The sequence below is a fragment of the Hypanus sabinus genome, chromosome 4 (genome assembly GCF_030144855.1).
Source record: "Hypanus sabinus isolate sHypSab1 chromosome 4, sHypSab1.hap1, whole genome shotgun sequence".
In the NCBI taxonomy this organism is placed as follows: Eukaryota; Metazoa; Chordata; class Chondrichthyes; order Myliobatiformes; family Dasyatidae; genus Hypanus; species Hypanus sabinus.
The window spans coordinates 50,902,658-50,920,050 of NC_082709.1; the positions used below are offsets into that span (position 1 = coordinate 50,902,658).

The window sequence follows — 17,393 nt, forward strand, 5'->3', positions numbered from 1 at the left end:
CAAGCATAAAGCCAAATCTACACAGGAATGGCTTAAAAACAACCAAGTTAATGTCTTAGAGTGGCCAATTCAGAATCCAGACCTCAATCCAACTGAGAGTTTGTGGTTGGACTTAAGAAGTGTTGTTCACATATGATTCCCATGCAATCTGACAGAGCTTGAGTAGTTTTGTAAAGAAGAATGGTGAAAATTTTGGTGTCCAGACGTGCAAAGCTGATAGAGACCTATCCACACAGACTCAAAGCTGTATTTGCTGCCAAAAAGATTATTCTACTAAATACTGAATTGAAGGGGGTGAATACTTATGCAATCAATTATTCTGTGTTTTATATTTGTTATTAATTTAGATCACTTCGTAAATAACTGTTTTCACTTTCACACAAAAGTGTCTTTTTCTGTTGAAGAGTGTCAAAAGAAGCCAACTGTGAATCCACTGTGATTCAATGTTGTAAAACAATAAAAAATGAAAACTTCCAAAGCGGTGGATCCTTTTTATAGGCACTCGATATGAGGAATTCTTTACTGTCCTATTTTTGAAGTGGTATTAATGCTAAATTAATTACACCACTACAATAATGCAAACAGAATCTGAAGTATGATATTCATAGCTGTAAATCTCATACAAATATCATGTCTCACCCATGAATAGCTAAAGATTTGAAAGGTAGATAGAGTAGAACCAAGCATAGTGGTTATGGAGAAAGCTTTTTGCTTAGCTACATGAAAAAGAAGCTTCCTGATAATGGCAGCAGAGTGAAACATCCAACTTGTATCAAGAAGAACACCAAAGCCATCAATAACATTTATGTTTGTTGATGGCATCCAAATCTGCAGATAGTGGATGACTATGTTGAATTATCTGCTGTCATCTTGATTATTAACTACAGAAAACCCCAAAATACTCAGACCATGATTTTTTTTGGCTGCTGCCAACAGACAGAAGGTATAAGAACCTCAGGGCTCACACAGCCAGGTTCAAGAGCATTTACTATTCCCCTCAGCCATCAGGCTGCTGAACAAAAGGGGATAACTGCAGTCACTTGCCCATGCATTGAGATGTTCCCACAACCATTGATCTCACTTTAAGAACTCTTTTGTTTTGTTATTTCATGTTTTTGTTATTTATTGCTATTTATTATTATTTGCATTTGCACAGTTTGTTGTCTTCTGCACTCTACTTGATCTTTCCTTGATCCTGTAATAGCTACTGTTCTCTGGATTTGTGGAGAATGCCAACAAGAAAATGAATCTCAGGGTTGTATGTGCTGACATATATGTACACTGATAATAAAAAAATACTTTAAACTTTGAAAAGGCCAAGGGTTATTGCCATATTTATCCTTCAGTGCTCACTTTTGCAAACCATTGTGAAAATAATATTTAAAATCTAATCACACCATGTTAAGAACCAAAATGAACCTCACTATATATCTCCATGCATAGACCCAGTGTTTTGCAACACTTGCCAAAAAAAAGGTCAGCATACGTATGCTATTCGATGTTGATTAAGGACTTCAGAAACAAAAGCTTTTGAATGTTGTACTATTTGTTCCCTCTCCCATTATTTCCTTTTATACCTTCCCCCACATTTATTTAATTTATATACACAAAGCTAAGTAAAGCTCTGTGTAATAATCTCCCAAGTTGCTGCTATAAATGGTAAGTGCTGAACTTCAGCCATGATCTTCCATTCACATTACTTTACCGTGCTTTTCACAATCCTCTCATGACTTTGGTACGATATCATCTAGATATTTTTATTTCATGGTTTTCATTGGGAAAACTGCCATGCAGCCTCTTTCTGCTGAGGATTCTCACAATGTTAGCTTTCGTTGGTACCACTGGCATTTTGGAATTAGCCTAATGAGCTTTTGCTCAAAGGGCACTTGGCCAGGATTACCAACATTTCACTATTACAAAGACTATTTGATGCATTTCCTGAAAAGTAAATTTGATCTTAGAACGTTTCTCTTTTAGTGCAGTGGAAACGTAGTGTCAATAATTTTGGTACTGACATGACATAAACAATTTACACAGTGTAATAGAGCCCTCTCTCAATTCATGTTGTGGATGGTGCTGTTGCCTTTAGTTAAAGGCCGTGACTTTATACACAAAGACTTTAGAGAACTGTGGGTCATTTCCTGCAACTGCACTGAAGTAGGCCATTAAAAGGGAGACTACACCAGAGGCACACTTGCAACAATCCCATTTATAATTGATAAAAGGTGGGAAACTTGGTTCAGATTATAACAAATAATTAAAATCTTAACTACAATAGTGGAAGGTATGAGCAAGAACATGGCCTCTTCCATTTGTTCAAGGGGTGAAGCACAGTAGCCAGATTTGGCAGGAGCCTGTTATAGTAATTGATAAATCCTAAAAAGACCTCAAATGTTACACATCCTTTGGCATTTGAGCATCCACCACTGCTTGAATTTTCTCAGCACACTTGTTTAATCCTTATTTGTCAATGGTGTTACGAATGTAAGTGCTACTTGGTTTAAAGAATGCATACATGTTGCACTGTGCTCTGAGCCCGTAATCCTCTAACCTTTTTAACTTTGCCTGGAGATTTTGGTGATGTTCCTTGTCATCCTTACTGATAATATTGATGTCATCAAGGTAACACTGAGTGCCTGGGCAACCTTACAGCACCTGCTCCATAGCTTTCTGCCAGAGTGCAGGTGCCGATGCTTCTCCCAAAATAAGCCTATTATAGTGATAAAGCCTTTTGTGAGAGTTTATGATTAGAAACACTTTGGACTCTTCATTTTTCTTCATCTGTGGGTAGGTCTCAGCTAAGTCCACTTTGCTGAAGTGCTTTCCTCCAGAGAGGTTTGCAAAGATCTCCTCTGCCCTGGGCAGAGGGTATTGATCTCCTTTCATCACTAGGTTGATAGTGATCTTAAGATCACCACAGATCCAGACAGACCCATCCTTCTTGGCTACTGGGACCACTAGAGTTGCCCATGGGCTCCGCTCAATCTTGGAAAGAATTTCTTCATACTCCATGTGATCTAGCTCACTAGCTACTTTATCATGGGTGCTATAAGGAACTATAGATGAGCTTTGTAAAGCTTGGATGTGGCACTTTCATTCAACACTATTTTACCCTTGAATTCTTTGAGTTTTCTGATGTCACCCTTGAACACTGTTACGGCATCATCTGTACCTTTCTTAATTTTCTTTCAGTTGACAGGAGATTTGGCATGCAAATGGTAGATGGGTCTCCAGTCTAGTTGTAGTTGTCTCAGCAGGTCAGGGCCCCTTATTGCAGGCCCTCCTGTTTTTACCTCATACAAGCTCAATGTGGCTTGTTGATTGTTGTATTTCACTGTTACAAATATCATTCCCACGGGAGTTATCTTTTCTCGAGTATGTTCTCAGTTGGATATCTTCAGTATCTTTGAAATGCCATTCAAGCATACCTTATGGAATGACTGAAACAGCTGAGCCAGGGTCCAATTCCATTTTGATTAATTTGTCATTCACTTCTGATGGAAGCCATGTTGCTTGTCTATTGTTAGCTTTGACATCGTAAATCTCAAGGCTACTCAGTCCTGTGTCACTCTCATTATCAGATTTTTCATTAACAACATGCAGATTAGTAATCTTCTTGAACTTTTATATTTTTTGATTCCCTGTGCAATCCATTTGTTTTTATCTACCAGACATGCTCTTTCTATGTATCCTACTTTGTTGCATTTTCTGCAAGTTTCACCTTTAATCCTGCAATGATCTGGTGTGTGTGAGCCTCTGCCACAGCAGTAGGTTAATTTGTTCAGTCAGACAGACCACCATCTTGACTCCACATTTTCATTCACACTTTCTCTCATTCCTGACTGCAACTCAATTGTGCTTTGGTCGGAGCTTTCTATTGATACAGTGATTTCAATTACTCTTTTAATTGTGAGTTGTATTTCAGTTAGGAGCCATTTTTGAATGCTTTCTTGTAAGATTTCACAGATTAAGTGATCTCCTAATGCATCATTAAACCTATCACTGAGCTGACAATGATTAATTTCTTCAATTCAGCCACATATGCTGAAATGTGCTTCCCCATGTTTTGATTCTGCTTCTGAAATATAAAGCGTTCTGCAATCACCACTGGTTTCGATTCTAAATGTTCCTGCATTTCTTTCATGATATCAGCAAAGCTCACTTCAGCTGGTTTGATTGGAACAGTTCAACATCTAAACGAGTTGCATGCCTTTTTCATCCAATGCACTCATCAGCTATCCCAGTTGCTTTAAAATATTGTTGAATTCAGTCAGTATAAAATAACCAGTTATCTCTTGTGCAATTGAAGGTGTCTGTCTTTCTGATGTAGCCAGTTATTTCTTTTTAAAAGATTTATGAGTATTATTCCAAGGTATTCACTATCCCTTTTGCTGTGCTTCAACAGGTAGGTAGTCGTCTCAGATTTGTTTAAAATTCCTCGTTGCCATCTTTATGTTTTGTAACTCTAGAAATTAATCGAAAGAAAAATATGGAGTAAGTAAATCTACTTTGCTTTTACTATTAGTGGGGTGTGAACGTACAGTATGACATGCTGGCGTAATGCCATATGCCATTCACATACTTTTACATATAACCTATAATGCATTATGTAATTCCTTAATCAAACAATATATTTACAATGTTAGTAAAATATTAAATACTCAACAGTCCACAACAAAGGTAGGAGTTGTAATAAGTGCCACAGAACAATAGATTGTTTAACACTCCCTCATCATGGAATTGGAGAGATCTAATGTATATCTCAGATCTCATATCCAGTAAGCTCAGATGAGGCTGAAATAAATAGCATTGAAATAGAAGAAAATGAGAAGAATGGGAAATTAGGGGAAATTATCAGGCAAACCCCTTTCTAAAATTAAATATGATGCAGGATACAAAAGCAGACAGGGAACAAAACGGAGTCAGATATGGGATTATATTTACTTCTAGTAATTTGCTTTGTTGATGAGTAGATTTAATTATTAGTGTCTTCTTAAGTGAGGGAGAAACTTGTCAACTATTTAATTGCCTTTGCTTATTTTTGATTTTATTTCTTGAGCAAAAGACTCATGGTGGGTGCAGTAATGCATGTACAGTATCCTTAAAAGGCAAAAAACTCAAATGGAACATATCCCAAACTTCTGGGAAAGGAGCTGTGAGATATAGACAAAAAAAGCAATGGAATGAATGTTGTTATTATTATTTAGATTTAGAGGAAGTCTGCTACTTGCTTCTATTAATGTATGCCACTCAGAAAGATTTAATTGTGAGTTTAACATTTTTGGATAGCAAAGAACATTTGGAAGAAATTAAACTGGTTGGTTGGTGGTATTTGTGAGCAGAACTTCAATGGAATTGCAAATGTTGGCCATATCTTTCATCTGTTGTACACACTTTTAGTCAGGTAAAGTTGCAGGATACTGTGTAAACAATCAAAATCAGAAGATCATCTTACAGTTGAGGGATTAACAATGTGACTAACGGATATTGGTGATTTTAAAATTCAATTCTGTTTCTAAGGTTGGTTTAGAGTGATTTCAACAGCCTTAAAGATTATTATATTTTATTTTTTGTTCAAGTTTCCATGCACTGACTCCTGTTGGATGATGCAATATTAAGCTTGCTTTCTCTAGCTTTGTGGCAGGCTCATGGGCTAAGATGAAATGAGATGAAAAATGTCCCTCCGCTAATTGTTAGGTTCGGAAGAAATGAAGTTGGAACATTAACACAGAAAGCCTGACTAGAAATAATTGGTTTAACTCTGCATGGAAACGGGAAGTTAGGACTCAGCCATGTTGTGCTGAATTTTCTTTGCTTGGCTAATGCAATTTTTAATGAATAGGTTTTTAAGGTGCATTGGTAAGGATGGCTGTGATATGCAGCTCTTACAACGAATTGCATTTACAAAGCATCTGGGCAAGTATTTAAATTGCCAGGGCAATGAGGCTATGGAACTAATATGGGTAAATGGTAGCACAAGTAGTTGTAATGGCTGGCATGGACATGGTAGGCTGAAGGGATTGATTCTGTGCCACATGACTTTAACTCAGTTAAACAGAGTTTACAATTTTACAACTTTAAGGAGAGTCTACCTGAGCACTTATACCACCTCTGGAGATGGAACAAACATAGGGAAATGAAATTAGTATGGATGAGTGTTCATTGGTAGGCGTATAGTTCAATGTTCCCCTGATGCCCTGTCAATTTACAAATCACTGACTATGATCATTAATAATTATCCTGACTATTTCTTTATCAGATAATGAAACTCTTAACTGTCAAGTCCTGAAAGAAAAGAAACTGGTATTTTTGTGACACAAGAGCATCTGCAGCCACTGGTAATCTAGAGCAACACATATAAATTATTGGAAGAACTCAGCAGATCAGGCTGTGGAGAAGAATATGCAGTTGAGTTTCAGCTCTTCTTCAGGACTAGTTAGTATTTTAATAATAATTATATATTCATAATTCATCAGCATTTTAGTAATGATTATGAACTAAATTTAGCAGCTAAATGTTCTTAAGTGTTTGGCTAATGGAACCTAGAATGTAATTTAGATCAATTTAGTTCTCGAAAGAGAAGAAATATTACTGGGATTCTAGATTTGAGTGCAGTTGCATTTGAAGTAAACAGACTTAGGCCGCACACAGCAATCTATGCTAAACCAGTAACTAAGAAAAATATTACAAGGTCACTGAGAAGCATTAGTATTTACTGTCAACATGTACAAACAAGCTGGAGGACCTCAGCAGGTCAGGCAGCATCTGTTGAAATGAGCAGTCAACGTTTCGGGCCAAGACCCTTCGTCAGTCCTGATGGTATGCTTGTATATGAAATGCTGATGTTTATTCTCTTAAATCCAATGCAAAATAATTGTGATATTCATATGAAAACAGAAGGAATGTCCATTAGAATCAGGACGGTTACTCAAATTTATAGAAACTCTGCTTTTATTACGCTGGTGGGTTACTGATGAAATTGTGGTTTACATTGAGTCCAACACTTTTATAGCCTGACTGTAATTTATTGTACCTTATCATTGAATTTTATAATTTGCATTTTAAGTTAATATCACTTGAATTATCTTTGAGAAGTCCGGGTAGAGTGTCTAAGCATAAAATGAATTGCATCTTCCCTGCAATAAATTAAAAATATCATCATGAAAATAAAAAGTTTGTAGATGTTTAAACTTCAAAATATCCTTAGTAATTAAGGATTGAGAAAACTGAAAAATTGAGAAAAGACTGGATCACAATGGGCAGGTTCTCTGCCACTGGTGTTATTAAGGAATAGTGGAATCTCATGGTCTCCTGGATATCATGTTAGAACCCTGCCATTCCTCCATATGAGTCATTATCACTTTGCTGTACTGCATTGGCAAAGGTTGTCACACATTTCAAAATTGGCAGGTTAAGTTCCATTGTGTCTACGTGGCATCACTGTAAATGAGCTTCTAGCATTAAATATCATTTTTGTTGAATAGTTTCCATAACTCACAGTGGGTTTTAAATATGGTTTGAATCAAATACCTTTCAGATTTGAATTTGAAAGGCAATTGTATTTATTTTTCCAGCTTGCTTTCTTTCTCCCTGGATTGCTGTTGGAGTTTAACTCCATGCATAATAAAAACATTCCAGTACATTGTCATTCTGTGAAAATGGGCTGTTGATGACATAATTTCTGCAACAACTTCTGTTTTCTAATGTTCACAAGTTTATGCATTTCTGAGCAGGAGTCTCCTCACAACCAGATTAAAATTCCTCACTTTAGCATACATCAACTGAGGTCAAATGTAGTGGCCTAACTGAGACACTGAACTCTAAGCTACTTTAGCTGGATTGGCTCAGTACATCGCTTGCTAATGCAGTTGCCCATTAAGGTAAAAAGGGAATGTAGGAAAGTTTAATGATCACTAATGACAAGGATTGTATTTTGGACCTGCAGGAGCCTATGATGCAGTACTCAGTCAAAGTATCCTTTAATTGTGGAAATTCAGGATGTTGTCTGAAGCATTATGTTGAAGATGGGCAATGTTCAATTTCTGAGGAATTTTGGGCCAAGCTTCAGTTGTTCTATATTTCTTACGCTTCTCGTTACAGGCAAGTTGGAATTGGTGGGAAAAAATACTCGCGGGATATCCAAAAATTAAAAGAATCGGTTATTGTTTTTGAAGGCAGTTCTAAAGCAGTGAAGTAGTCCCAAATTCTAGTCATGAATGACTCTGATTTATATTTTAAAAAGAGCAACAAAATAGGAAAAAGCATTCCAAATTACTTAAGGTGGTTTCTGTTAATTGGGTATGGATGTGGTTAATAGTAACACTAAGGTATTGAGTCTGCAAGGAGTATCCCAAAACTATAATACATGGACCGCTCACGGTGTGAGCATTTCTTGAGCTGTCAATGGAAAGAGTTCAGAAACACTGTCTTTCCATTGTATTTTGACCTCTGCCCCCTACTAATCTATTGACATAACCACCATCTATTCCTCTGTGTGCTAATCTATTTGCATAAAAAATAAAACCGTTAATCATTGAGTGATTGAATTACTCATATGTACAACTAGAACATGCTGGAATTTGGGCAACACGTAGAATGAAAAATAGAATCATTGTTTCAAACTAACAACCTCCTTGACTAGGTCTGGTGAGAGCTGGTTAGCTTGAAAATGTATCTTGCTTCTCTCTCCAAGTATACTGCCGAGCACATATATATTTAACTTTAGATTTACAATATTGCAATTTTGCTTTCATGTTAATATAAAATAACATGAAAAACACTTACTGCATGTATAATATAGAAACTTGCATTATCCCAATTAACAGCTTAGGGTAGAAATGTATTCATTTTTTAATGCTCAGAATATCTGCATTTCCCTCTTCACCATATATTTCAGATTTTGTTACTTTCCTGTGAAATGGGCCATTTGATCCATTCTGTCTGTGCTAGTTGGCAGAGCATTCCTATTTCCCCACTAATTTTTATCTGCAATCATCTCTCCCTTCTTTTCCATTCACTGCCCACATTTAGAAGGTTGGACAAATACAATATAAGCAGCAGGAATGGACCATTCAGTCTTTCTGACCATATCTAGTCATTTGTTTAAATCAAACCAGATCCCTGCTCGGCTCCCTTTTTCTCTGCATGCTATGAGACTACAGTATTTGCAAAGAAAATCTCTCAGGTATATCTTTGAGTGCTAGAACTGAACTGGCCTTAGCATTCCATTGGGAAGTGAGTTCCAATTTTTTATTGTCTAAGTGGTGAAGTGCAAATACACCTTCTGGTTGATGATCCCAGTTAAATTTGGGGATAATACAAAGGTACTTGTGAAATGTTTATCAAGATGTGGTTAAAACAAGCAATTTTAGACCTTCATATTGCATATGTTGAAAACAGAGCAGGCTGGTGGAAGCTCTGCTGATATATAGACTTGATTGGACTAGCCTCCTGAGAGTAGGCTAGATGAAAAAGGAAAATTGACAATAAAAAAGACAGATAAGTGGTTTAGAAAAAAGTATTCATCAATGCTCACATAGAATTTTCAGAACACTAGACTGAAATGAGACCCAAGGTTTTGGTTCACAAGGCTAAGTGGTTCTTGGCTCTCTTCTGTCCCTGTAGAGTTCGATAAAGCTTTCTTCCCTAAATGTTCAGCTATTTCATTATGTTTCCCTTTAAGTCATGGGCATTAGCCAAGTATAATACTGCAGGAAGCCATTAATATGTGCCATGAATGCAAACTAAGTAGCTCTCAATTGTAAAAAAGTATAGGACAAAAGCATGCTTTATTGATAGAGGTGTTGGCATTTTAAAATAAAATACCAAAAATGTAGTAGGCAAGTGTTCTATCTGATGGGATCTCTGTTAGCTAGACCAGGAGGGTTGTGTGTTTTGATTTGCTGTCTGCAGTGATTCTTTTGATCTCAGCTGATGTGGCAAAATGGACTTTGCCTCTGTGACTGAGAGGTAGGAAAAGAAAAAACAATAACTGTAGGATTTGGAGATGTAAATGCATCAAATTGCTGTGAATTTAGCCCAAATGGTTTATACTCTGTAGCAGCCTGTAAATGAAAGTGTGTACTCCTTTTACTCCCTTCCCTTTGTGCATACAGTGCCACTGACCTCAACTTTTGCCCAAAAAAGTTCCACACTCTAACCACTCTCTAGTTTGAGTAGTTATGTTGAAACACTCATTTTATTTGATATCTGTTATCAGAGCAGTCCTTTGAAGTGTGATTCAATAACTTGCCTTTCTTCCAACATGGCTGCTTAATTAAGATGAGTGGAAGGCACACATCAACAGAGCAGCATCTCAAACTAACTAACCTCCTGGTGGAGGTTATAGTTAGTGAAGAAATAACCTAGCGGAGAGGAAACTGGAGGCAGAAAACAATCATCTATACTTTTATCCACATTGGATTAGGGAGACATAGCTTATCCCTGGCAGTTCACTGTGAATCCTTTTTCTCTGGTGCTCTGTTAACTGTAAAAACGTGCTTCTTTAGTGATTCTTCTCTCTGATTTTTCCCTTTCTAAAAGTCAGCGGTTCATGGAGTTGAGATTTTCATTCACTGCTCCTGTTCCCGGCTTACCTCATATCGCCTCTACAGTGTCAAAGGAGAAACTAATTCTCTAACACAGAACTGTGCAGACAGACCTTTGCCAAATGGTATTTTTGTTTCCTTTCCCATTTGGTTAGTTTCTAGTTTTCACTTAATCCACAGTTTCTGGCCAAGAACTATAAAGGCATTGTAAAGTAAATGGAGGGAATCGTGGTGCTAAGCCGTTACTGTGGTTCTCACTGCTATCAGGAGGAAACACAGGTAATAAATACAAGGCGTGATTGATAAGTTCATGGCCTAAGGTAGAAGGAATCAATGCTAGAAAACCTAGCACATTTATTTTTCAACATAGTCCCCTCCTACATTTACACACTTAGTCCAGTGGTCGTGGAGCATACGGACCTTGGACTTCCAGAAAGTGTCTGCAGCAGGGGTGATTGATAAGTTTGTGACCTCCTGTGGAAAGAGACGAGTTATACAGCTTTTGTTACATGTACATGCAGGTCAACTGTTTGAGTGATTATGCAGAAAGTTTGAAGTTAATAACTCATCTCCTTCTACCTAGGCCGCAAATTTATCGGTCACCCCGATGAGTTATTAACGACTGCTGGACTAAGTGTGTAAATGTAGGAGGGGTCTATGTTGAAAAATAAATGTGCTAGGTTTTCTAAAATTGACTCCTTCTACCTTAGGCCATGAACTTATCAATCACCCATCGTATTGGAAAACTTAAAGCTGTCTTCATCTATTGGAATATGTAGGACCATGCCTGTCCATCTCAGATTTAAATATTATAACTGATAAAAATTTATTTAGAATTTGCAGATGCAAATTCCAAAGTAGAAAAATAGAGGGCTATGTGGGAGGGAAGGATTTGAATGATCTTAGAGTAGTTAAAAGTTTGGTATGACATCATGGGCTGAAGGGCCTGTGCTATGCTGTAATGGTGTGTGTGTGTGTGTGTGTGTGTGTGTGTGTGTGTGTGCGCGCGCGCGCGCGCATGCCTGCATATGTGAAGAAATGTTTCCAAACATCACTTCTGGAAGGTCTTGCTGTAGTTTACAACAACTGCAATCTTACCAACTCTCCTGCCAATAAAAGTGGCATATGGTGTACAGTAATAGAGAGAGCTGGCACAAAAACAGGGCATACAGCTCACTGAGTTGGTGCCAACCACCAACCACCTGTTTACACTAAGCCTACAGTATTCACTTTATTCTTCACCCACATTTCTTTCACATCTCCCTTGATTCCACTGTTCAACTCCACTCTGGGACAATTCACAGTGGCCAGCCTGCTTGAGGTTGAGATGTGGGAGGAAATAAGAAAGTGAAAACTCCACACAGTTTAATGAACAGTTATTATTCTGTACAGGACATTTTCTTCCTTTGTCATCACCTGTCCTTTGTGAAACTGCATAGAATTTAAAACCATAATAGTTGTGCTATCTTCTCTACCAGATGATTGCCTAGGAACTGAAGGGAAATCTGCGGCTAACTTCCTATTCATGCTATCACATTTCCTTCATTAATTTATCATTACAGTATTTTGGTGGGAATAGATTCTTCTGTTTATGCATGCTATTTCCTCAGAGCTTTATTGAGTTCGCCAGACAAAATATCCTTAATGCAATTTTCCCTGTCTAAGTGGGCAATTATTTTGTCACCAACAAAGATCTCTATAAAAACTAAGCTTCTTAAAGGAACAGATAGGGAAGATGCTGTGAAATGTAAAGTTTGAAATTATGAGACGTAATTTTAGGTTAAATGATCATCATTCTTTTTCTTTTTGTCAGGGGTTTTGAATCCTTGCAACTCTCTAACTCAGTAATTGAACTTCTTCAAGGGTGACATGGGTAAATTTTCAGATATTGAGTGACTGAGAAGATATCGTCATTTGTTGGAAAACTGGGTGAACTCACAGAGCAGCCATGTTTGTTAGGTAGCTCAAGGGGTCATATGGTCTAGTCCCATTTCCATGTCTTGTTTTAGCCTGGTTATAGAAACCAGGCTTTGGCCTACAGTTTTATGGACTTCAGAGTCCTCATGAAGAGCCTCAACTCTTTATTTGTTTCCATAGATGCTACCTGGCCAGCTGAGTCCCTGGAGAATTTCCTGTATGTCACTCTGAATTTTCTAGCATCTGCAGAATCACTTGTGTTTATGGAGCTGCTTTTCCATTTGTTCGTGAAATAATGGTCTTCTCATTTTCTGGCACTAATAAAGATGCATGCAACATTGTGGCCAAAATTTCAATTTTTACCCAAACTTTTTAACAATAGTATGCCATCAGAGTCAGATGCCTTTTGCTTTGCTTTGTATTTTGCCAACTTTTCCACTTACTTCCCTTGGCTTCAGTGCATAAGAACGTCAGCATAGAAGAAATGGGAGCAGGAGTAGGCCATCTGGCCCGTCGAGCCTGCTCTGCCATTCAATAACATTGTGCTATTCCCTTCCATTAAGAAAATGCACAGATGTGGCATTTTTAATGTATCCTTCAGGATTTGATGAAGTGCTGTTTGCTTATTGTTTTCCCAACAAAATCGTGACACTCCATATATTAACACTCGGTGGGCACTTTATGAGCAGTACCTAATAAAGTGGAAAGTGAGTGCATGTTCATGGTCCACTGCTGTTGTAGCACATCCACTTCAAGGTTCAACGTGTTATGCATTCAGAGATGCACTTCTGCTTATCTCTGTTGTAACTCGTGATTATTTGAGTTACTGTTGGCTTCCTGTTAGTTTGAATCATTCTGCTCTGACCTCTCTCAATTAACAAAGCACTTTTGCCCATGGAACTGCAGCATACTGGATGAATTTTTGTTTCTCATACCATTCTCTGTTAACTCAAGAGTCTGCTGTGTTTGAAAATCCCAGATCAGCAGCTTCTGAGATACTCAAACCACTCTGTCTGGCACCAACGATCATTCCACGGTCAAAATCACTTAGATCATATTTCTTCCCCATTTTTATGTTTGCTCTGAATGACAGCTAAATTTCTTAACTATGTCTGCATGTTTTTATGCATTGAACTGCTGCCAGAAGATAGGCTGATTAGAAATTTGCATGAACGAGCAGGTGTACCTAATAAAGTGGCTACAGAGTGTAACCCAGCAGGTTAAAGCTACTTCTGTAACGAAAGAAAACAGTTAATGCTTTTAATTTTCGGCCCTTCAGTAGAACTGACATATTGAATCCGTTTGGAATATCTTTTCGTGTCAATTACTGAGATTTCATCTGACAGAGTGGCATGCTATTAACTCAAGTGGAAATGTCATTAGAATGTCTTGTTATTCTCATTATGCCTGAATATTTACAATTTGTCAGCTTGGGTTAGATGTCTTCATGAGAGATTGTGTGCAACATCCAAGCACTCGAGCCTATGTGCAAACCAGTTTTAATTCCTACAGAGTAACACTCAGATTCATTCTAGGACCAAGTAGTTCATTCTTTTACAGCACAATTGGATGTTGCCCCGGATTTCAGCATCTGCAGCCTCTCGAAGTCCATTCTTTGGATTAATAACCCCCACACTCAAATGAAAATCAAACTCTCGATCATCTAGTTGGGTTGCTATACAGCTAGATGTTCAACGAATAACACTTCTTTTTACCTCTGATATTTCTCTCGAGTTTTGCCCAGGATATTGACCTTTGATTCCAATGAGATCACAGTCAGAGTCCTGGAAGAAGAGTTTTAAGTCGCAAGTGTTATCAGACTATCTCGCAAAGCTGACGATATACAACTCGGACTGACCCCTTCTTGACTTCTCTGCAAAACTAAGTGAATAATATTCAAGCAAAGGAAATTTTGATGGCTATTTTAATTAAGCTCATTGATAATTTGCAAATGACTGAAGTTGTTCCGTATTGCTCACATTTTAACTGCCCACTCCTCCCCCCCCACTGAGGTAGATAATGATTTGTGGATACCATGAGTATGCTTTTATATCTTCACTAACACTGACAGACAATGCTATGTCAGGAAAAGGTAATAATATCTCTACCATGCAAACTAAGTTTGTTAATTGGATGTTTATGGTAAATTATTTCTTTGCAAAATTTATAAATGTGAAGGATTTATCTGATTTGGGTGCAATTTTATTTCCTGCTGACTTATGTTCATTTCCATTACAGGTCACAGGCCCAGCATATTGTTGCAAAAATGACCAAACTGCGTGTAGTGCCTTTAGTGGCACTCTTCAGCCTAATTTGCTTTACTCAAGCACAGAATGGTAAGAATTACGAAGATTCAGTAGGGTCACTTAAGGGTGATCAGCCAGCTCAATATTGATGAGTGTTGGCATTAAACCTGAGTCTATATAACCCATTATTTTTCAAGAATCTTTCAAGTAATTGTTATTTTAGATTATTTAACATTGATGGGCAATGTTACAACAGGAAATGACAATAATGTATTTGATAATGCAAAATGTTTCTGCTAAATGAATGTTTGATGACAATGATTTTATTTTGAAATGATCCAGTATGATGTTTAGTGGATAAGGATTGTAAAACAAGTGAGGAATATCTTGGGATAGATAGTTCCCCCCACCGCCATGATCATTGCTCTCCCCTCTGTGCCTTTTCAATTATGTTGTCATCACCCTGGAGGCTGTTAACCACACTTATTGTGATGGGTAGCTATGGAAGCCGATATGGGGCCAGACTGCAAAATGATTGTTTTTAGGGTTACAAGTGGAGACCTGGGAGCAGGTTTCTCCATCTCCCCTATCATTATGTTTTGCTATCCTTTGGGTCTATATCCAGGCAATACCTTTTTGAAACAAGCAACTGGATAAACTCAGAATTCATCCTTGTTGATAGTGCTGAACACAGTATATGGTCATATTATCAGTTCATACTCTGCTTATGAAACTTACTCCACTGAAATCAATGAACTACACTTTGGAGGCAGAATACTATGTAGGTCCTACAATATGACGTGTTTAGCACTAAATACGAGGAAAGAATTTTCAGGCGGGCTTTTCTAAAGGGTGATTTTATAATAAAAGTTCTGTTTATTTCATCTGTCTTTGCATTTGATTGTTTGAAAGCTTATGTTATTAAGGTTGCAGAGAAATCTTCCACAAGAGCAAAGGATTCCCTGGTGTGAGCTAAACCCTCCACTCTTGCCTCCTCCCTTAGTTGGGAGGTGTGGGAGGAGAACAGGGGATGGGTCAAGAGTTTGGGAACTGAAGGAAGATGGGGAGGGAAGATGAGAGTTTAAGATTTTGGGAGTGGGAGAAAGGTGGGAAGGAGGGAGGGTGAGGGATCATGGGCATTGTAGTTGGAAAGAGGTGAACCGAGCACAAAACCTTGGGCAGTTTAACCTTACAAAGAAAACATCAAACCGATCTGTAATAACATTCTGTAATGGTGCAGAATAATATTGTCAGTGTTTAGAGAAAAAAATGCCTCGACATTTAAGACAGTGCTAAACAGCTTTTCTTTCTTAAAGATGACAGAACAATTGCTGCTGACATAGTCTTTCTAGTGGATGCCTCTTGGAGCATCGGCCAGGAAAATTTCCAATATGTGCGGGAGTTTCTGTTCAGGGTTATAAAGGCTTTTGATATTGGAGAAAACAGATTTCGTATTGGCCTGGTGCAGTACACTGAAAAGCCTCAAGCAGAGTTCCATTTAAATACATATTTTGCGAAGCAGGACATCCTATTTCACATATGGAACATGTCTTATAAGGGGGGTGGCACAAAAACTGGACTAGCTCTAGAGTATCTAATCAAGGAGCAGCTCACTAAAGCCAACGGGAGTAGAGCGGATGAAGGAGTGCCACAAATTATAATAGTTTTAACAGACGGACGCTCTCAGGATGACGTAATCCCCGCGTCTCAGTCACTTAAGTCAGCCAATGCCTTAATTTTTGCTATTGGAGTTCAGCAAGCAGTTGAATGGGAACTAAAGGAGATTGCGAGTGCACCTCACGAGAGGTTTGTTTACCACCTCGATGACTTTGCCGCACTCGAGGGCATTGTAAACGGCTTAGTGATGAGTCTGCACATGGCTGCAGCACACCTATTATCTGATGGGATAATAAAAGACACTACAGGTAAAGAGTTAGCTGGTAGCAATGCTCCTTTGCTTATCCTACTCAATTTTTTTTTAAATATAAGGGAAAAATGTGTTCCCTGATGGTTCAGTCGCTAAGAGCATGGTTTATTAAGAGACTGAGCTATACAGACCAGAAAGATCCCAGATTCAATCCATTGGTCTGTGTTGAGTTTGCTGATCTCAGCCAGGGATCCAGTAAGGGTGCAACAATTGGCCTCAGCACCCTGGGTGAGGGAGGGGCAGAAAATCAGCATGGGCTCCCACTCCTGATTGCTACGCTGGTGGCACCTGGTGATGAGTGGTCAAGTGTGTGTGGATGGTGAGACCCTGGATGAACCAGTGTTTGATGTCTGGACTTTCACACAGAAGTGGCCACTTGGGCCAGGTTACCAGAGGATTTCCTTTACTCTACAAGGAGTCCGAGCCATCAGGAAGGGAGAAAAATTGGAGTGGGACAAAAATAAAATCAAACTTCAACATAGATTCAGATTTTGTGATACCTCTCAAATGAATTGGATTCTTAAATTAATAAGCAAAGAGCAGACCTACTACAGAATAAATGTCCTACTAACATCACTGGCCCTCATCACTGTATGTGTTTTTAATTAAACACCCATCATGCATCTATATCAGTGGCATGCTACAAATTAATAACCTATCACAACTAAAATGCACTGCCAATGTCAGAGCCAGGAAGCAGAGATACCATCAGTTTCTGTCTAGTAGCTTGAGGAAAGTGACCTGCCTTTCTGCATA

General features: G+C 38.2%; 1 protein-coding gene across 1 annotated transcript in view; it reads left to right on the forward strand.

The window, feature by feature from the left end:
- LOC132392750 (collagen alpha-3(VI) chain-like) overlaps window positions 1-17,393 on the forward strand; it is a 176,841-nt gene that overhangs the window by 14,226 nt on the left and 145,222 nt on the right. Inside the window, exons 2-3 of the mRNA XM_059967060.1 lie at window positions 14,703-14,800; window positions 16,027-16,635. Of these exons, the coding sequence (XP_059823043.1) occupies window positions 14,731-14,800; window positions 16,027-16,635 (679 nt within the window). The 5' untranslated portion in view covers window positions 14,703-14,730. The remainder of the gene's footprint in view (window positions 1-14,702; window positions 14,801-16,026; window positions 16,636-17,393) is intronic.